Source organism: Chanodichthys erythropterus, chromosome 4, assembly GCF_024489055.1.
Source record: "Chanodichthys erythropterus isolate Z2021 chromosome 4, ASM2448905v1, whole genome shotgun sequence".
Classification (NCBI taxonomy): domain Eukaryota; kingdom Metazoa; phylum Chordata; class Actinopteri; order Cypriniformes; family Xenocyprididae; genus Chanodichthys; species Chanodichthys erythropterus.
The window spans coordinates 15,470,864-15,492,597 of NC_090224.1; the positions used below are offsets into that span (position 1 = coordinate 15,470,864).

A 21,734-nucleotide genomic window follows, 5' to 3' on the forward strand; every position below is an offset into this window, starting at 1 on the left:
CTGCTATTATTTGACTAACAGACGGCAGCGGTTGCAGTTAAAAATCATCATTTGCGTTCGACTGAAGAAAAAAAGTCATCTACATCTTGGATGCGCTGGGGGTAAGCAGATAAACATCAAATTTTCATTTTTGGGTGAACTATCCCTTTAAGGTTGAACCACTGTAGTCACATGAACTGTTTTAAATATGTCTTTAGTAGCTTTCTGGGCATCTAAAAGAGATAATTATCTTGCTGTCAACGTAGGCCTCACTGAGCCATCGGATTTCATCAAAAATATCTTAATTTGTGTTCTGAAGATGAACGAAGGTCTTACAGGTGTGGAACAACATGAGGGTGAGTTATTAATGACAGAATTTTCATTTTTGGGTGAACTAACCCTTTAATGACAAAAAACAACAACAATAACAATATAAATTGTTATTTTTTATTATGAATAAAAAACAATAAAAAATAATGATAATGTATTATAATTATTATTATTATTCAAACCAACACTACACTGCACTAAACTGCTGTTGTCACTAAAGTCAGGTTAGTCAAGTCAAGTCACCTTTATTTAAATTTATACAATACAGATCGCTTCAAAGCAGCTTTACAGGGATAAACAGGAAAACAATGATTCAGTGATGCAAACAAACTTCAATTCTCCTATAAATCAGCTCTAAAAAGAAAAAAAATTGTTCAGCTGAGGTCAGTTTAGTGTTGATTCAGTTTCATTTAATTACCGTGTAAAGTACATCAAATATGAAACAGTGATGTAATTGTCCTGCTCAGTTCAGTTCTCATCCAATAGTCAGTACAGTCAAATCAATAATTTTGCTGAATATTGTGTCCCCAACTAACCAAGCCAGAGTTGACAGTGACAAAGAGCATTCTGACGTAGAACCTGGAAGCGCTGCGCACAACATCAACAGTGTAGGAGACTGACAGGAAAGAGAAGAAATTGTTGAATAAAGTCATTATTTTTGTTTTGTTTTTGCGCACAGAAAGTATTCTCCTCGCTTCATAACATTAAGGTTGAACCACTGTAGTCATGTTAACTATTTTAACGATGTCTTTACTACCTTTCTGGGCATAGGGAGATAAGAAAGCTCTCGTATTTTATCAAAAATATCTTAATTTGTGTTCCTAAGATGAATGAAGGTCTTACAGGTTTGGAGCGACATGAGGGTGAGTAATAAATGACATAATTTTCATTTTTGGGTGAACTAACCCTTTAAGAGGTATTGCCTATTGGTCAAGAAGCCAAAAGGCTTTGAATTCAAACTAGATGCAGGCTAAGTAGGTGTTTGTTGTGATGCCATAAAATAAACAAATGCAGTTGCAAGCAGAATTGCACAGGTTAAACTATCTGCAGCCAAAGCAGTGAATCAAATCATATTAACCCTCTGACTAATATAACATATTCAGAAAACAGAAGCCGAGCCTTTAGGCTATCCGTAACCATCCACTAGTTCAGGCCTGCAAAGCGCTCAGTCGGTCTAAAACACATGCATATAAACACATGTTAAATTGAAATGCACACAACACTGAGGACACGTACATCCACATATGGGCAAACAAAAGCATGCACACACACTTACAGGAAAGTACTTGACTGAGCGCAATCAAAGCCCTCAAGCACCATCTGTGATGATGCATTCTTTTTCTATTCCGAGTGGACTGATTCTGTCCGGTGGCTATGATTTCATAATGAAAACCTCAGTAATAAGGCTGTTTTTATGGATTCTGATGAATTATACTTCAAATATGAATGCAAATTAAGTCTTTTAATTAAGTCATACCTCTGGACACCATTATATACACTTTTAATTTAGACGGCATATTTTCTGATATCTGCTTTAAAAAGAATATTTGACGTAAAATGTTTAATCTTTTTCCCTCCTTGTTTATTCTATATATATATTCTCATAATTTGAACCCTCTGAGAGACATTTAAAACATCTCAAAAACATGCTTATCATTAAAATATCAGATCAATAACATGATTGATAAATAGATAGATAAATATAAGTAAGGCTATAATGAGAGTCAGTGGTGGCTGATTCTGGATCAGACATTGTGATGAGATTATGAAAGTCATACAGCTGGCTGGGTGCTGGTGGGTGGGGACAGGCAGGCAGGACAGGATAATGTCACATGTTCAGGTGGGGGGAGGGCCGAAGGGCCGGGGGACGGTCACAGCTGAGCATGGAGGGGGAAGGGCTCCCTAGGGACGGTAGATGGAGGGATGATAATTACATTCAGCACTCTGGGAGATGTGGAGGAAATCAAATGAATGGACCTGCTTGCATTTGAAATTACCTTTGTTGCAGAAGAGCAGCTGTCACTTAAAATAGGTCTGCATTTTTTGCCTTTCTTTGGACTGGCTTGATGCCGTTCCTGAAGTAGATAAGGGGTTATGTCACTATTTGAAAAAGACAATGCAATGTTTCACAGAGCTTGAGGCTTTAGTATTATACAGTGTTTATCTCAATGCAAATACTTCTCTAAAATGCTCGTAACTAACAGGTGATTAAAAAAAAAAAGTTAATATCTCTCAACAGCACGACATTAACATGGGTGAATTATTCTTGGGTGTGTCTCAATCAGCTCCCTAGTTCAGTAGTAAGGGCACTGAAGAACACAAAAGAAGATATTTGGAGAATATGGGTAATTAAAGAGTTGATTTGCCCCATTGACTTCCATATTTTGGAAATATACTAGGGAAGTCAATGTTTGGTTACAGACATTCTTCAAAATATCTTCTTTTGTGTTCAGTGGAGAAAGAAATTCATACAGGTTTGGAACAACTTGAGGGTGAATAAATGATGACAGAATTTTCACTTTTTGTGTGAACTATCCCTTTAAAGGGATAGTTCACCCAAAAATGAAAATTTGATGTTTATCTGCTTACCCCCAGTGCATCCAAGATGTAGGTGACTTTTTTTCTTCAGTCGGATGCAAATTATGATTTTTAACTGCAACCGCTGCCGTCTGTCAGTCAAATAATAGCAGTAGATGGGAACTTCAACTATAACAGTAAATAAAACTTGCTTAGACAAATCCAAATTAAACCCTGCGGCTCGTGACGACACATTAATGTCCTAAGACACGAAACGATCGGTTTGTGCGAGAAACCGAACATTATTTATATCATTTTTACCTCTAAAACACCACTATGTCCAACTTCGTTCAGCTTCCTGTTAGTGAGGTCAAAAAACGCGTCCTGGTGACGGAAGTGATGTCTCGCCCATATACTTCAATGAGCGCGAGACATCACTTCCGTTGTCAGAGCGATCAGACCTCACTAGCCGGAAGCTGAACGAAGTTGGACATAGTGGTGTATTAGAGGTAAAAAATTATATAAATACTGTTCGGTTTCTCGGACAAACCGATCGTTTCGTGTCTAAGGACATCAATGTGTCGTCACGAGCCGCAGGGTTTAATTTTGATTTGTCTATGGAAGTTTTTTTGACTCTTATTGTTCAAGTTCCCAATCACTGCTATTATTTGACTGACAGACGGCAGCAGTTGCAGTTAAAAATCATAATTTGCGTTCGACTGAAGAAAAAAAGTCATCTACATCTTGGATGCCCTGGGGGTAAGCAGATAAACATCAAATTTTCATTTTTGGGTGAACTATCCCTTTAAGGACTGTTTCAATCGCACAATCTTTCCAGTTGAAACATTACTGAAGCATAAAACATATCTTACAAGCCAGTTCATTATATTTGAGCATAAACATACATCACTAGACAGGTCCTTAATATAATTTAGCTAACATTTATAATTAATTTACGGCTGAAATTTTGCAAGTAGCCTATATGTGACTATCAATGTATTTATCATAACGTACTTTAAGTAACATAAAATTTTTTAGAAAAATATCAGTTATGCTGTTGTTCATAAATACCAGTAGTGACATTGTACAACTAGGATGTTGTCACATCACCATCAGTGTACATGAGCAGTGGTCCAGCAGCTTTCCATAACAATAATGGGTTAAAAAAAAATATATTATATTATATTATATTATATTATATTATATTATATTATATTATATTATATTATAATATGTGTGTGTGTGTGTGTGTGTGTGCGCTACATATAAAGGCAATGTCCAAGAGCTTATCTCATGGCCAGATGGTGAGTATTTTCAGTATTCCCCGTAACACAAACAATGATTCAACAACAGTTCACCCTCATACTAATTGGAATCCTCTTTTAATTAAGTTGATAACAAACATTTGCACATTATTATTTGAACTGCTGTAGGCCTCAGCTATGACAATGTTTCCCAACCCTGGAGTCACACTAACAGTACACTTTTTGGATGTCCCCCTTATCTGACCCATTCATTTCGGCTTTGTCCCAAATCACCCCCTATACCCTTAAATAGGGAACTATTCAAGGGGACAGCCATTTGTACTGGTGTTTGAAACCATAGTGGATGTTATCGAGTGCACTCATTCAATCCCATAATGCACTGTTAGGGTTGTGCCGAATGAATTCCCACATCTTGCCAGAAGATGGCACCCAAAGCAGAATCATTCATCTATTTTCCAAACTGCTGGTCCAATGTGGCTTTTTAATTGATTATTAAATAGTTTAATTAAGGTTTATAGATGCTAGTTTCCATGACAGAAATCTTTTCATTACTACTGGAGCTGCCAGTTTGCTAAGTTTCAAATGATTATTAAGCAGCCAGCACAAACTATGCAAAAGCGGCAGCCATCCCGGCGCATTCAGTGTCTGAATTCACTCACTCGTTTTCATTCACTCCTTCAAGTGTGGATGAGGGTACAGGGGGCGGTTTTGAACACAATGGGCTGATGGGTTGAATCAGGTGTGTTTGATTAGAATGAGTTTGAATATGTGTTGTGTTTTGGTGTGCCTCCAGAAACAGGGTTCCTAAGCTATGATATGATAAAATACTTTATTGTCAGAACATGTCTGAAATTTTTCTTGCATCACAGTATTTTACATGTTTGCAACAACCATCTCTTACACAACATCACTTAATCCACACACACAAAAAAAAATAAAAAATAAAAAAATAATTCAACTTTTTTACTACATCCCACTACACAACACAGCACATTTACATTTACAGTACTCTTAATTTATGATTAAGTAATGGATGTGTAAACTGATGCACTTGATGGAAGCAGCATGACTAGCCCTGAAATATTTTGCCTTTGTTTATCCTGATTTAAATAGCTTGAATTGCACTTTTGTTACTAGTATTGTGCATTTGTGTATGATGATATTTTGAAGGGGCAATACATTAAAGTTCTGGCTGGGCCATGACTCCTGGCATAACCCGTCATAAATTACACACCAGATGGTCATCTGCCTCTTAGCAGTGGCATGAGCTGTTCCTCCTAATGGTGACATCTGGGCAGACATACAGTGTTGTATGGTGAGACAAGTTCAATTATACACTTGTGATAAATAGACTGTAAAAACCTGGTCTTGATCCAGAACGCCTATTATATGTTGACAAATAATGTCATGTTTAATTATTGCATGCATATTTGGAGCTTATTTCCCCAGTGTGGCTTTAGTTTTTGTGTGGTATTCCACATAAAATAATTATCACCTTAATGAAATCAACTTTATAAAGAAGCTATATACTAGCATTGGGCAAAATTCAGACTTCAAGATGTCCCACAAGATGATGAACTGGAAAGACAGGAAGAGGAATTTAGAAAACTGCAATTCAAAGAAATAATTTCATTAGTCCAATACAAGTTTTCTGACAAAACATTCATAATTAAATATTCAATGTAGACTAATTTAGACACACTGATTAAACACATTTCTAGCATTATATTAACAATTAACCCAGCCATCACAACATATTTTAAATTTGCTATACAGCTCAAAAAATATTCCATTACATTGTTTTACATTGAACTGGCAAATTACAGACCATTTCAAATCTTCCATTTATGTCTAAAATACTAGAAAAAGTTGTGTCTGCTCAGTTGTGCTTCTTTTGCAAAAGAATGATCCATATGAAAAATTTCAGTCAGGATTCAGGCCCCAATCACAGCACAGAAACTGTGTTTGTTAAAATCACAAATTATTTACTTCTAGCTTCTGACCAAGGCTGCATCTCAAAACTAGTTTTACTTAATCTTAGTGCTGCGTTCAATGCTATAGATCATGACATACTCTTAGATTGTTTACACTGGTATTCAGGGACAAGCATTAAGGTTGTTTAGATTGTACCTATCTGACTGTTACCATTTTGTTTATTTTAACAGGGAATTATCCAAGTTAATGTCAGTAAATTATGGAGTGCCGCAAGGGTCTGTTTTAGGCCCTCTGCCATTTTCAGTTTTACATTTCATCATGATCAGAAGAAATCTCTAAATTATCCAAATTGACAGACTGTGTTAAAAACATAAAATGTTGGATGGCCAGAAATGTTTTTCTATTAAATTTGGATATTAAATTGGACCACAAAATTGCAAATTGTATTCTATGAGATTCTGTGTCCAATTTAATATCTAAATTTAATACAAAAAAATTCCAACATTTTATATTTTTAACACACTCTGTCAATTAGGATCATTTAGAAATCTATAATTGAAAATAGCAAAGGGCCTAAAACAGACCCTTGCGGCACTCCATAATTTACTGACATTAACTTGGATAATTCCTTGTTTAAAGAATCTCATAGAATACAATTTGCATCTAGAATGGATGTACTGTTACTTCATCCTCTACAGTTACAGACCTGGGTGTTATATTAAGACAGCAACTTGACTTTCAAAAATACATTTTTCATGTTACAAAAACAGTCTTCTTCCACCTCAGAAACATGGCTAAGCTACGAAACTTGTTATCGGTTTTATGATGCAGAAAAGCTAGTTCATGCGTTCATGACCTCTAGACTGGATTATTGTAATGCACTACTAGCTGGCTGTCCTGCATCCTCATTCACCAAGATACAGTTAGTCCAAAATGCAGCTGCTAGAGTTCTTTTCAGGTCAAAAAAAATATTACATATTTTTATCACCTCTATATTGGTTACCTATAAAGTTCCGTACTGATTACAAAGTATTGCTACTGATCTATAAGGCCCCAAATCTGTAAAGCTGCTTTGAAACGATATGTATTGTGAAAAGATCATACAAATAAATGTGAATTGAATTGAACAAATTATAATTATTATTATTATTAATATATTGATGACTCGGTAACTTTCAGTTAAATTACATGGTCTATAAAATGAAAATAAATGCATAATAATAATAATAATAATATTAAAATATTAATTAAATAGAATATTTAATACTAATAATAAATGTTATTGAAAAATACAAAAAAACAAGAATATATTTTTAAAATTACATTTAGAGCAGTTATGTATATTCCATTCTGTTTTAATTAACTTATATTTAAAACCATTCTCAATTCAATTGTTAAATGCCACAGACCCTTACAGTACATACAAAGGATACGCGTCAACTGAAAAGAAAAACAAACTGGTCTAGGAAAATTGGTCAATATACTCAGTTTTGTACATCCGGTGACATTATGATGTCATGCTGTACACAATAAATCTGTGATCAGAGTCTTAGTTACATATTGAGCCACAGCCTTTGAATATATCAAGAACAGACTGCAAATAATTCACCTTGCTGTATAATAACTTGCATGATTATTGTCTACTTTACCAGATGATGGCAGTATTGTGCTACAACTGTGGATTAACATTCCACGTGGCTTACAATTAGAAGCATGCAATAGATCTTCACTTTATATTTGCTCCATGAGTCATCTGACGATCCTATATGTCATTAAACAATAAAACACTGTAAAACTCACAACGAACCTCTTCATTCATTAACAAGACAATGCCACTGGAGTCATAAACGTCGTATATATATGATAATGCTAATCATGTTGCATTTGAGGGGTACAACAATAGTTTTGTGACTTACTAACAGGAATTACATTGATTGCAGGCTCTTGCTGTCAAGTAATAAAATAAGAGAGTGTAGTGAGTCAAGCTGCCTCTTCATATCAGTGTAGCCTTCAACTCTAGATCACCTCTGGAGGTGGTGATGGGTGACTGCAGATCTGACCATGTGGAATAAGCCAACATCACTGTGACCCACAGCTCTGCTATGATCAGAGAGGTCATGCCCTTGTCTGGTTGCGTTTACAGTTAAAATGGTGGTTGGTGTATCACATCTGAGACGTCAACAGAGCAAAACTGTTTTCATTTAGTTTTTAAATGCAAAAAATTAGTGGACCTCAACACCAATATTTTACATTGGACAATATTTTTCAAGTGGCAACCCAAAACAACGTCAAATTGTTTATCAAATTGTCATCAAATTGTCAATCAATGTTTATCAAACAAAATCAAGACAAACATTCCCAAACAAACACGAACAGTATACTAATATAACCGTGAACTGCATTGGCGCAAAATACCAGTTTGACTGGACGAAAAGACAACCAAAGATAAGTGAATGGATCAAATTTTGGATTTGCAATCCACCAAATGAAAAACACTGTTTTATATTACATAAATATTAATTTTGGTGCCATTTAATCACTAGTACATACTGCTTTCTATTCGTAGTTCATTCGAACTACTTGACTTTTGAAGACTTTCTTTCGTATTGCATTCCTTAAAAGATACAATCCGTGTCAGACAGATTCCTTTTTGCTCAGCCTTGCTTTATTGCACATTGTATTTAATCATCTAGGCATTATCTCTGAAGGTCTAATGTAGAATTTGTTGCATTACCATTCTTTATCAGAATGCCTTTCTGCAGTCAAAAGCATAAAATCAGGGAGAGTCTAGCATGGGTATCGGATGACACTGATGTCATGCCCAAAGTGAAAGGCCATTGGCTGCAGAGATGCTGGCCTGTTCTTCACAAAGACATGAGAATAATCAACTTAAGATTCAATAAAGTTTGAAACCCTACTGATGCCTTCATATGGATTAATAAAAGGAAGAAATGCCATTCAGGCATGATAACAAAGGAAAGCCGCAGTTGGGTGTGCTTCCCTGCTTTCACTAAAGTAAGTCTCCCCTGCCTCTTCCAACCACCCTCATTTTGTAAGGGAATTACACAATCATTAAGGCTTTTCCCAAAATGACATTGTGCCAGGCTCAATAAAGCTTAAAGAAACAGAACAGGGAAGGAAATTATAGGTCTAATTCTAGTTGGGGAAATAATATTTTTGTTAACCATTTTTATATATAATATTTGTCGAAAGAGTTTTAATTTAAGAGTTTTACGTTGGTCTCGTCACATTCAGGAATTACATGAATCACATAAATGCATATTTTCAATTCAAATCGGCCATATTTGAGAAAAAAGTATGACCATTTCTGATTATTGGGGGAGACCTCTATGTCTGGTACCACAAAGCCAGGAGCTAACAACTACACAAAAAAAAAAAAAAAAAAAATTAGAAACTGCATAGCAACACCCTAGCAACCTAGAATACCTTAGCATCATCTTGGTAAGAAGTTTAATAGTCATTTCTACAGAAATAATAATAAAAAAAATGTAATCTGTAAATCATCGAGTTGCTGCAGATTTGTCGGCGAATCTCCCATTTCACCCCATCCCGAAGGTTTTGTTCAACATTGCTAATAATAATAATAATAAGAAGAAGAAATGTTTTGAGCACCAAATTTGATGATTTCAGAATTTCTAAAGGATCATGTGACACTGAAGGGAGTGACTGCTGAAAATTCAGCCATCACAGAATTAAATTACATTTTTAAAATCTATTAAAAATAAAACATTATATACACATTTATTTAGACTATATAAATTATAATATATTGTATGCATTAAATTTATACACAAATGATATATTCTTTATTTACTAGTGTCAAATTCTCATAGGCTCAATGTCTAAATATAATTAAAACACAGTATGACCCCGAGAAATAACACAAGAGTGCCAGTTAATCCTGATCCAGCAAGCAATGCATTCTTAAGTTCAATCACTCTGTTGTCCTTGAAAGCGGAGCCTTGGTTATGGCTATGGTTAGCAAGACAATGCATGCCACAAAGGGAAGCTACAGTCCATTTACTGTTCCTCAGTTTTTAAACAGAAAGCAGCTTTTCTCAGGACTTATGTTTGTGGGTTTTTACACTCACTGATATGGTGTCAGTTCTCTGAGGCATTCTGAGTGATTCTGAATGCAAACTTCTCCATTGTGCCAGACAAAAGAGCTGTAAGAGCCAAAAAGGAAAGAGGAAGCGGCTCACAGCATTCAGTGCTGAGTGTGCACACGCAAACAATGCAGCAAGTCACATTTTAACACCACAAAAATTAAACTTTTGTCATTTACCGTCAAGAGCACTCAAATTGGCAATGGCAAAACATCTACACTCCTGGACAAAAAAACAAAAATCTAAACAAACACACCTGAACAAGCAAATCAAGGTCTTCAGGATAACTTAGCTGTGGCTAAAATGGCCCCCCTGTACCCTCATTCACTCCTCCCTACACTAGTTTACTAATGTAGTTCATTAGAGAGAGTGAATGAAAACGAGTAAGTGAATTCGGACACTTGAGCGTGCCCGTGTCTGAATTCGCTCATTCACTTATTTGAAACTAATCAAACTGGCAGCTCCAGTAATAAGATGAAAAGATTGATCTTGAACTCTGTCATGAGAACTATGTATGAATTTTAATTAAACAATTTAATCAATTAAAAATTATTTATACCTCTATGATATTATGCTGCAGCCACATTGGACCAGCGGTTTGGAAAATGAATGAATGGATGATTCAGCTGCGGGCGCAATCTTCTGGTCAGACAGGGAATTCATTTATTACTACATTCACATTACTCTCTCAGTGCATTGTGGGTATTATCTTGCCGTTGAGTGTACATCAGTTGTACACTCTTTATTGCAGTGCATTGTGGGATTAAATAAGTTCACTTGATAACATTGACCATACTTGCCACACAGACATTAGAGATATGTTATTAGAAAGCGGACAACTTTTAAATGAAGTAAGCCAAACCGACTTAAAATGTACATCTAGATGTACATTTTATCAGTTCATGCATTCCATGAGAATCAAACCCATGACCTTGGCATTGCTAGCACCATGCTCTACTGTTTAAGCTACAGGAATGCCACTCAAAAATCTGTATTATCCAGCCCTTTACACAATGTCAGAACATAGTGCAAGTATGCAAACTGTGATGCATCCGAAAACTGTTGCATCTAACAAATACATACTTTTAGTACAGAGTTGGGACAAATTGGGACATAACAGACATAGAATATCCAGCAAAGTACACACATTTAGTATAGAAAGGTGCAAGGATGATGTATTTTTGTAGGAAGGAGTTAGAATTTTAGGGACTACAGAGGTTGTCTGGGACATTAAACATCATCAGCTCAACAGGTAAACTCATCTACTCATTCACTTTTACAGCCTTGTTGTGTTTAGAATCACGCTCTTGCAAACTATACCAACTCAATCTTTCAGGGAAAATGTATTTAAATAAAGACTGAAAGAGTTGTAGAAAGCTTAATGAAAGCTTTTGTTGGTTACATGCAAAGATTATTTCTGTAATAATTCAAAAGCCAACCGAGAAATCCTATTGGGTTTTTGTCAATGGAACCAGGGTGATGCGAACTTCCGTGTTGGCCAACAAAAATACGTCATTATTGCAGCACTGGGACTAGCATAACTACAGTATTCAAATAAATACTATACTACTTTCTTAAAAATCCTGTAACTTAAACATCTAAAAGAAATGGACAAAACACATTGGGTTATAGCCAAAGGCTTTGTAATAATAATTTCTGCCCCGAACATAATCAACTGGTATGTAATCCCAAACGTTCATGCAGCCACTGCCTCAGCTCATAAAATTAACCAGCATATTCCATGAATTCCAATTCCCTGGGGGCTGCCATGGTTACACAATCACGACAGTAATCCACAGCTTAAATAGTGCAGTAGGTTAAGCATGCCCATCAAAGCAATAGTTTGAAGACTGAACAGGCTCTGATGAGGGCGTAATGAGGCCCTGTAATCAGTGCCGAATTGACCCATGCCGGTCTCTAGCATTGACCTTCCCTGTTACAGCTCTTTAACTTCTAAAGTAGACACAGGACTGCCAGCCGAGCTGAATATATGTGACAGCAATAACTAGCTAATCGGCCAGAGAGTAATCTGTTATGATTAGACCCTGGGGTCTCATATGCTTACAACAAAGGATGTTTGAGGGTAAAAAAAGATTTGTAGTAAGCAATACATTCTGGGACGATTTCTGAACTGCAAAGTTTTTTTATATATGTAATATAAGGGTAATTTTTCAAAATGTCTGACATTTGTTTCTCTCCTTCTCAAAACAAAAAAAAACAAACTTTCAAATGCCGGGTTCCGGTCCATGTATCAACCCCATTACCATAATATTTCCCTCAAAAAAAAAAAAAAACTGAACCCAGCATCTGAAATACTCTCCAGGTTATTTATCAATCCCATTACCATAATATTTTCCCCAAAACAAAACAAAAAAACAAACAAAAAACAAAACAAAACAACTGTGTATAGAACTGAACCCAGCATTTGAAATACTCTCCAAGCTAAAAATCAACCCCATTACCATAATATTTTCCCCCCGAACAAAAAACAAAACAAAACCCAGATCTGACATACTCTCTAGGCTATGTATCAACCCCATTACCATAATATTTTCCCCCAAAACAAAAAACAATTGTGGACAGAACTGAACCCAGCATTTGAAATACTCTCCAGGTTATGTATCAACTCCATTACCATAATATTTTTCCCCAAAACAAAAAACAAAACAAAACAGAACCCAGCATTTGAAATACTCTCCAGGTTATGTATCAACTCCATACCATAATATTTTCCCCAAAACAAAAAACAAAACTTAACCCAGCATATGAAATACTCTTCAGGCTATGTATCAACCCCATTGCTACATTTTCCACAATAAAATAAATAAATAAAAAAATACTAATTGTGGACAGAACTGAACCCAGCATTTGGAATACTCTCCAGGCTATGTATCAACTCCATACCATAATATTTTCCCCAAAACAAAAAACAACACAAAAATGAACCCAGCATTTGAAATACTCTCCAGGTTATGCATCAACCCAATTACCATAATATTTCCCCCAAAACAAAGCAAAAAACAAAAACAAAACAACTATGGATAGAACTGAACCCAGCATTTGAAATACTCTCCAGGTTATGCATCAACCCCATTACCATAATATTTCCCCCAAAACAAAGCAAAAAACAAAAACAAAACAACTATGGATAGAACTGAACCCAGCATTTGAAATACTCTCCAGGCTATGTATAAACCCCATTACCATAATATTTTCCCCAAAATAAAAAACAAAACTGAACCCAGCATATGAAATACTCTCCAGGTTATGTATCAACCCCATTGCCATATTTTCCACAATAAAAATAAAAAAATACTAATTGTGGACAGAACTGAACCCAGCATATGAAATACTCTCCATACTATGTATCAACTCCATTACCATAAAAAACAAACGAAAAACAGAAACAGTAATTTGGACAGAACTAAGCCTATCATTTGAAATACGCTTTGTTCCAGGATAATGTCTTCTGCTCACCAAGAATCGAGACAAAGCTCTCTGAGATTTATGTGCCTGTCAAACCCTGGCCCACCTCGGTACAGCCCTGTGTGGCCTGCGCTTAAAAAAGCCATCCCTTCTTCAGCGCCACCAGTACGGCAGGGCAAATATTGACCCGTCCCTCTTACAGATGAGTCTCTATGGGGAACTCTGAGGAACACGATTGGCAGATCACTGATGAATGCTGATTAGGGCATCTTAGCCAGTCATTAAAACAACCTGCCAGAGTTACCACGGCGCCCCCTTTATCTCTGTGTCAACTTTCTGGCTCCACAATCCTTTCCACAAACCATTGTGAGTCATCAAAGGCAGTGTAGCGCTTGAATGCCAATGACCGCATGAGGAGGGGGTCCAGACAAATGAACTACAGAACATTTCATAAGACCCTCAGTGGAGGCAGTGAGCAGACAGTAGCCCTGCAAGGGGTCTGAGTGTGTATGGGGCCTCTGAGTGGGGCACAGGGATGGAGGCTCGGACTGGATTTTATGCATGGTTTCCATGCTTACAACTAGTGTGGTGTAGTAAAGAGTGACTAATTATAACAGGTAAAACACAACAAACTTTCAAAATAATGAAAGCAAACTAAAATCAGCATTAGAAAGACTTAATGAAGCACAAAAACAATAAATAGCTTGTAAAAGGTCAAATTTTACTTTTTTTTTTTTTTTTTTTTTTTTTGTGTGTGTGTGCAAGGAAGACTGTGGCTACATTCAGCCACATAGAAGAGTGGTCCAATCAAATAAAAAGTTTAGCAGATACATATTATACATAATAATAATAATAATAATAATAATATATTATATTATATTATATTATATTATAGTATATTATATTATATTATATTATATTATATTATATTATATTATATTATATTATATTATATTATATATATATATATATATATTTATTTATTTATTTATTTATATATATTTTTAATTACTTTTGATTCAAAGTAAACGCATTACAATCATTTTAAAAGAAATAAAAAAAAAATGTTTAAAGTGCCTTAGAATCAGTATCAGTTTTCACAGTAAATCTCAAAAACCATATAATGCTTCACTGCAAAATGAATAAGAATTAATACATTATATTTTGCTTAAAATTAAGTATTTAATCACCATAGTATTTGTTGTACAGCCTTTTTTTGTTGTTTAAATTAGTATTAATATTACAGTAAAAACACCATTAAAAATAGTGGCATTTACCAATAATAATAATAATAATAATCAAATTTAAATGCCTGGATGCATCATGATACTGAGAATTTCTAAGGGGAAATGTGGTTAAATGGTCATGAATATAATGAAAATAAATGAAAAAAAATCTTAATGGTCTTAAATTAAGCTTCATTTTATTTACATACATTTTGAATTGCTTTTGGGGTGAAGTAAGAAAGTTTTCTGAGGTTCACTGTTTTATTATTATTATTCTTCAGATTAAAAAAGTTCCCTGATTTCTTTTAATCTAACAAGATTAAAACCATTTTTTAAGTGTTAGTTTGAAGTGAGTAAAATGAAGCATCTACTCCAGAACTGTAACATCAGCTCAATCTTCCTGTCTCCCCGCACTTGCAATGCACTGCAAGTAGGTCTCGCGATCCAAAAAGTGCACAGCACACACCTGAAGCGTTTTGCAGACATTATCGCATGTGATGGTTAAGTTGTAGCTCACCATAAAATGGTTAAAATACTTCTCAAAGGCTTTGCTCTTTGGCTGCTCAAACCTAAGAGCAAGTTCATGCAAGTTGTGGGGCTGAATATCTTCGATATCAAAAGCCTCAGTCATAATGTATTCCAACTTCCACTCTGGTCTTTTTTCCAGGTTTGCTTCGGTGAGATTTAAATAGAACTGCCAAATATCCTTTGGAGGAAAAAAAGTGAGAGAGTGATTATTACAAGGGATGCAATTGAAGAGCCACGCTTTGAGCCGACACCTTGATTAAAACACAGCATGTAATTAGAACTGACACAGCCATTAATCATTCAGAAACAGGAATTGCTCTAGAAACAGAAACATTGGTGGTGCAGGAATGACCTCACATAAAAAACACTCACATTTATTAGAATTAAGCTTCAAACAGCTCAAAATATCTGAATTAAAAGACATTTTAACACAAGGCAGGGCACTAATTTATGGAATCTTGTTTCCACTTTGGAATAAAATATAAAAAAGGTAACTGTGGCTATTATCTCACAAATCTGACTTTTTTTCCCCCCTCACAATTTGGACTTTTTAACTTGCAATTGCAAGTTTATATCTCAATTCTGAGAAAAAAAGTCATAATTGCTAGCTATAAACTTGCTATTGTAAGAAAAAAGTCAGAATTGCAAGTTTATATCTCGCAGTTTTGACTTTTGACTCATATAAACTCGCAATTCTGGGAAAACAGCTGAATTGTTAGATATAAAGTCAAGTCAAGTCACCTTTATTTATATAGCGCTTTTTACAATGCAGGTTGTGTCAAAGCAGCTTTACATTGATAACTGGAACATAATTTTTGCTGCACAGCAGCTCTTCAAGAATAGTGTCAATGCAGGCAGACCAAAGCACTGTTGAATAAATGTCAAGTCAAATGTCAAGTGTCCCCAACTAAGCAAGCCAAAGACAACAGCGGCAAGGAACCCAAACTCCAACAATAAACTTGCAATTGCAAGAAAAAAAGCCAGAATTGTGAGATAAAAAGTTGCAGTTGTGCAATTACTTGCTTTAGTATCAGAATTAAAAGACATTCTAACACAAAGCACTAATATATGGAAGCTTGTTTGAGGCTCAGCATAAAATATAAAAAAGGTAATTGCGACTTATCTCACAAATCTGACTTTTTTCATGCAATGGTGAGTTTATCTAAATTCTGAGAAAAAAAAAGTCAGAATAGCAAAGACTCTAGTAGGTGGAGACTTACCAGTAAACCATAATTCTCAGGGTGGTACAGATACGCACGGAGGCCAGGGTTGTTTGAATATGGCTCCAACAGACTTCTGATTGGTGTAACAGCAGGTGTGACAAATATAGAGTTCACAGGTTTCCCTTGAACAAATGCATTAATGGTACATAAATCGGTATGATCAATGATCTATAACTTAGCTATACAGCATCCCACAAATCCAGCATCCCACAATGCATCCATTGACCATTTCTATTTTCACAAATGAACCAGTCATAATATTAGTAATGAATTTTTTAAATCTTTTTCTTGACTCATGTTTTGATCAAAAACAAAAAATCATTTAAATTTCTTAAAACTATTAATGTACCTTGGTGATCCAGCAGAACCATTATGCTGTCTCGATGAGTGTGACCATAGAATTGACCCTGAACAACGTCACTGTAGTTGCGAAATATTTTGACCAGTTGTTCATTGTAGCTTTCTCGGATGGCTGTTGTATTTATAGCATAGGGTAGGTAACCGATGGGGACGTGAGCAATTACATAGACCTCAGAGGAACAGATGACAGTTAAATTAAGGTCAGCAGTCACTCATACACTGCTGACGTCACTTACATGGACATACCACTATGCAAGTCTTAATTTACAGCCTTATAACAAAATGGCCTCTTATGATCAGTGCAGCAGGCTCTTTCTAAAATTAAAATGCCTTGTAAAAAGCAGACAGAATAAACTCACCTTCTCCATGTTTTGTCTTGAGAGCTCAAGTGTTTCCTGAAGCCACTGGAACTGCCCGGCAGGATCAGACATATTTACAGTCACTTCATTAGGACTGTAGTACAGGTTTGTGTTGAGACTCACCAGACGGAGGCCGGGTTTGATCACAAGAGAGTAAAAGCCACCTTCATGCAAACAAGTGACATACAAAGAGCATTAACTCACTGTATTGTCACAGCTCAGTCCACTGTTAGGCACAATGCATCAAAGTACCAGTGAAAAAATAACAATGTAATAACATTGTAATAACAATTGTATATAAGCATTTCCACATAGCAGCATTTACATTGTTTTTGAAGAAATAGTCCCATGACAGTCACAGGGACAAAAACAGTGGCTAGATGAATAGGGTATTTTAGCAAGTGGCTAGATGTAAAAGTATTTTAGCAAGGCTAAAACTTTATATTGACCAATCTGCATCCATTATCTCCAAATAATGCACTAATTTAGATGTTCCCATGTGTTGTCATTCATGTCTTCCTAATCAGCAGTTACCTTTTTGCAAAGTAGCTACAGCTGCTGGGTTCAACCACGGAGACCAGAGTTTTGCTACAGCATCGTAAATTGCATTCGCAGATGTTGGCAACTGATCCTACGATGATTTAAAGCAAAATTAGCACACACACACACACACACACACACACACACACACACACACACACACACACACACACACACACACACACACACACACAGCATAAAATATTTTGAATATTCAAAACAGCATCCTATACTGCTCTCTTAGATGAAAAGGTTCAATACAGAACCTTCAGTCAGATGCTTCATATATAGAACCTTTTAAGAATTTAAAATCATTTCATGGATTATGTTTTAATTAAATAATTTTGTTTTGATTCATTTTTAGTTAATTACATTTTATGAATGAATAGCCCATAAAAAAAAAATAAATAAAAAAAATATGAACATGAAAGTCTTATGCAATCATTTAATCATTTGTAATTATTTTGCCTTATACAGAACCGTTTTGGCATAAAGCGTTCTTTAAAATTGATTAAAGAACCCTGAGGTTCTATATAGAACACCATTGAACCTTTTTTCTAAAAGTATAGTCTTAGTATTTCAGCAGTATCCAGCAAGCATACTGTGCCAAATTAAGTGATACATGGCAGAGAATGCAGTTTCAAATACTGCATCCCACAATGCAGTGCACTCACCATTTCCATTTTCATAAAGCAACCAGAGGTAATATCAGTAATGAATTTTTAATATCTTTTTCTTGATTTATGTTTTGATCAAACTGGCCAAAGATAAGATATTTTTACATAAAATTTAATTAAAAATCTTAAACTTAATGCCAGTCAATGACCCCAATGAAGTGATTTTTTTTTTTTTTGCACATAATTGTATATATATATATATATATATATATATAATACTTTTTAATAGGCTTTAAAAATAGATTATATAAAATTATATAAAATATAAATATACATATATAAAATAATTTTCAGTGCATGCTTTGCAGCAAGCAGTATGCAAACATTCTATTCAAACAACTTAAAAATGTCTGCCCTTTATTTAACCCCAGAACCGTTGTCTTGGATATAACTCCTAGAACTCTAGTTGCCCTGGAATTTGAAATACCTGTGGCCAGTAGTCGTGGTTGCCCAGGGCAGGGTAAACCGGCAGCTGTGGGAAGAACTGACGTATGGTGTGAGTCATATTGGCAATAACGTTGATCACAACATCAGTAGACAGCTCTTCTTTAGGGACATGTGGAGGGCTGTCTCTGCAATGAGGGGTACAATATTTAAATACAAGTTAATGAGAAATATTGAAGACTAAAACTAAAGCTCATTAGCTCTCAAATTCAATAATCTCCCACTTTCAAGTAGGAAAATGATACCCAATGTGTAACCCAATATGTGATTACATAGAACAGCTGCAAGACAAAAATTTTGTTTGCTCTATACCCTGTCCATATAATGAACTCGGGCTGCAGGTCCTGTTGTTTCATGTAACTGAATGCTGAGAGAATGAGCTGGTATGGGGAATCACACAGGAAATCTCCAAACACTCCTGGGTCCAATGCAGGAACACCCTTGGAGGAAAAACACACTTTGGTGTGGTCTTCTGTGACATGGTAGGTTGGATCCAAGTGCAGGTCTGAGATATGCCAGAATTTAGCTGGAATTTAAAATGATCAAGTTAAAAGCCATTTGACATATTTGCAAAATAATTGGGCAGTCAAAATTAGTTGATAAAGTCGATACTGAAATTTAAAAAAATGTGACGATACCAACATTTCCCCCTAACATTTTGAGTGGATTCATAAACACCTCTGATTGGCCATTGTGTTCAAGTGCTCAACATATATGTCTGTGATTGGCTACAATGATCACCGCTTCAAAAACATGTTGTAAGTACACATATTTGACAATCTTCACCAAGCCCTTACACAGATACACACAGGAACGTTTGATAGCAGGCGTCCCAACAAGAGCACAAAATATTGCAAATAACATTAATTTAAAAAAAAGAAAAGGAAAGTCAACTCGTTAAATAGTCAGATCATATAAATGTAATAATACACCATTTTAATAATCTTTGTAACTTAAAGTTCTTTGTATATGTATGTCTCTGTACACACATATTTTAATAAATATAAAAGATATAACAATATATACACACACACATATAAATATTATATATATATATATATATATATATATATATATATATATATATATATATATATATATATATATATATTTTTTTTTTTTTTTTACCCAGCATTATTCATAGTAGACATTTGAAGCATGTCAACAGGAATCTTGTTTACAGTAACTGCTCATAAAATTGTGAAAAACCTTTATGTATCAGCCTAATTCAATATCCAAGTTAAATATCAAATATCCTTTAATTTTTCTTTTAACCAGAGAAATTCTCATTTGACTAAATCTCATTTCAGCACAACAGCACATTTATTGCATGGATATACGCTTTTCTTAATGTAATTTAAGTAATATGTTTATCTTTCAGGTGAAACCTGATTTCCTTGACTGTCATAATTTATTAATTTTAAATGAATAAGCCTGAGTAATTTTAAAAAGACTGTTTGATGTTACAGTATATTGATGACACTTACTTTATTTATGTTCACATAATATTTTTTGCTTAGTGCTGTACCAAATATATTACAAGATGTTTCCAATTGTTTGCTCTAATAATGTATCAGATGATACATCATCATTGTGGTGTACATACTCTTATTAAAATCTAAAAAAATTATGAATACATGCAACTTGATGTTAAGAGATGCATATTTTCTTTGTGTTTTATGAACCAAGAAAAGAGTCTTAGGCCTGGCTTCACAGACAAGACTTATATTAAGCCAGGAGTAGGCCTTTGTTAAATTAGGACATTTAAAGGACACTTGTTGTATACATGCCTTAGAAAAACCATCTTGAGATAAAACAATGGCACTGACATATTTTAAGTTGCTTTCAGTTAAAACAGCTCAAGCATAGTACATTTGGGGATAGCTCACCCAAAAATTCTGTCATAATTTACTCACCCTAAAGTTGTTCCAAACCTGCATACACTTCTTAATTCCCCCCCCCCCCCCTCCCCCCTCCCCCCTCCCCCCATTGACTACCATAGTAGGGAAAAATACTATGGTAGTCAATGGGGGGCGAGATCTGTTTGGTTACAAACATTCTTAGAAATATCTTCCTTTTTGTCCAGCAGAAAAAAAGAAATTTATACAGGTTTGTAACAACTTGAGGGTGACTAAATTATGACAGAATTTTCATTTTGGGGGGGAACTATCCCTTTAAGAGACTGTGAAACCAGGCATCAAACTCCCAAACAACATACTGTAAAGTGCAACCTAACTGCAAAAATGGACAACAACAACTAAATGTAACGTTATAAGAATTGCTGATTCTACAGAAGAAATGACAAGGCATGTCTGTTAAAAACGCCAAAAAAAACAGATCAGCAAATGCGCGACTGAGCAAACCTGTGAATAAAGCCAACTTCAGGAGGAGACATGAAGCTCCTTTAACAGCTGATCAGAATCTGAAACACTTACATGCGCTCTGCAGGTGTTTGAAGACATTATTAACCGGCGCAGAAGAAACCTGCAGGTAAAAAACATGACTAAACACGCATAATAGAACAAGTAAAGTCATCCCTGCGACTGCCTGTTTATACATTAAACCCTTCTTGAGTAAACCAATACAGGAAAAACAACAACTCTCACTCGACGCTTTGTTTGCGCAACCTTCTGCAGTCACGTGCATTGATTAGTAATCACTGATTGGACATCACCTTACCTATATATTTGCATAAACGTAAAAGTTAACTTATAAAAACGTATAAATTGTTTTGGTCAACAGAAACTGTGCATTGTAAAATTACAAAACAACGTATTAGTAGGCTATTGAATTCAGTT

At 35.1% G+C, this 21,734-nt stretch overlaps 1 protein-coding gene across 4 annotated transcripts; it reads right to left on the reverse strand.

The window, feature by feature from the left end:
• Positions 1 to 1,895: 1,895 nt before the first annotated feature.
• Positions 1,896 to 21,499, reverse strand: smpdl3a (sphingomyelin phosphodiesterase acid like 3A). 4 transcript variants are annotated; one of them, XM_067384280.1, is made up of 10 exons: positions 21,372 to 21,499; positions 19,249 to 19,462; positions 18,920 to 19,064; positions 17,810 to 17,906; positions 17,276 to 17,439; positions 16,906 to 17,086; positions 16,554 to 16,678; positions 15,323 to 15,511; positions 2,307 to 2,384; positions 1,896 to 2,211 (listed from the first exon to the last, which is right to left on the reverse strand). In XM_067384280.1, exons 1-10 carry the CDS (start codon positions 21,493 to 21,495, stop codon positions 2,146 to 2,148), a joined length of 1,383 nt encoding a protein of 460 aa, XP_067240381.1. In that variant the 5' UTR covers positions 21,496 to 21,499; the 3' UTR covers positions 1,896 to 2,145. The 4 variants fall into 4 exon arrangements, with proteins under 4 accessions (XP_067240381.1, XP_067240385.1, XP_067240384.1 ...); XM_067384284.1 differs by lacking the exons at positions 1,896 to 2,211; positions 2,307 to 2,384 and adding an exon at positions 4,617 to 5,669; XM_067384283.1 differs by lacking the exons at positions 1,896 to 2,211; positions 2,307 to 2,384 and adding an exon at positions 4,617 to 5,699.
• Positions 21,500 to 21,734: the final 235 nt, after the last annotated feature.

Coding starts and splice junctions, on each gene's coding strand:
- smpdl3a (XM_067384280.1), bottom strand. CDS start 21,495: ATGTATAAACAGGCAGTCGCAGGGATGACTTTACTTGTTCTATTATGC. Junction 16,679..16,905: donor GGTTCTGCTGGATCACCAAG/GTACATTAATAG, acceptor CATTTGTTCAAG/GGAAACCTGTGAACTCTATA. Junction 2,212..2,306: donor GCTGCTCTTCTGCAACAAAG/GTAATTTCAAAT, acceptor TACCGTCCCTAG/GGAGCCCTTCCCCCTCCATG.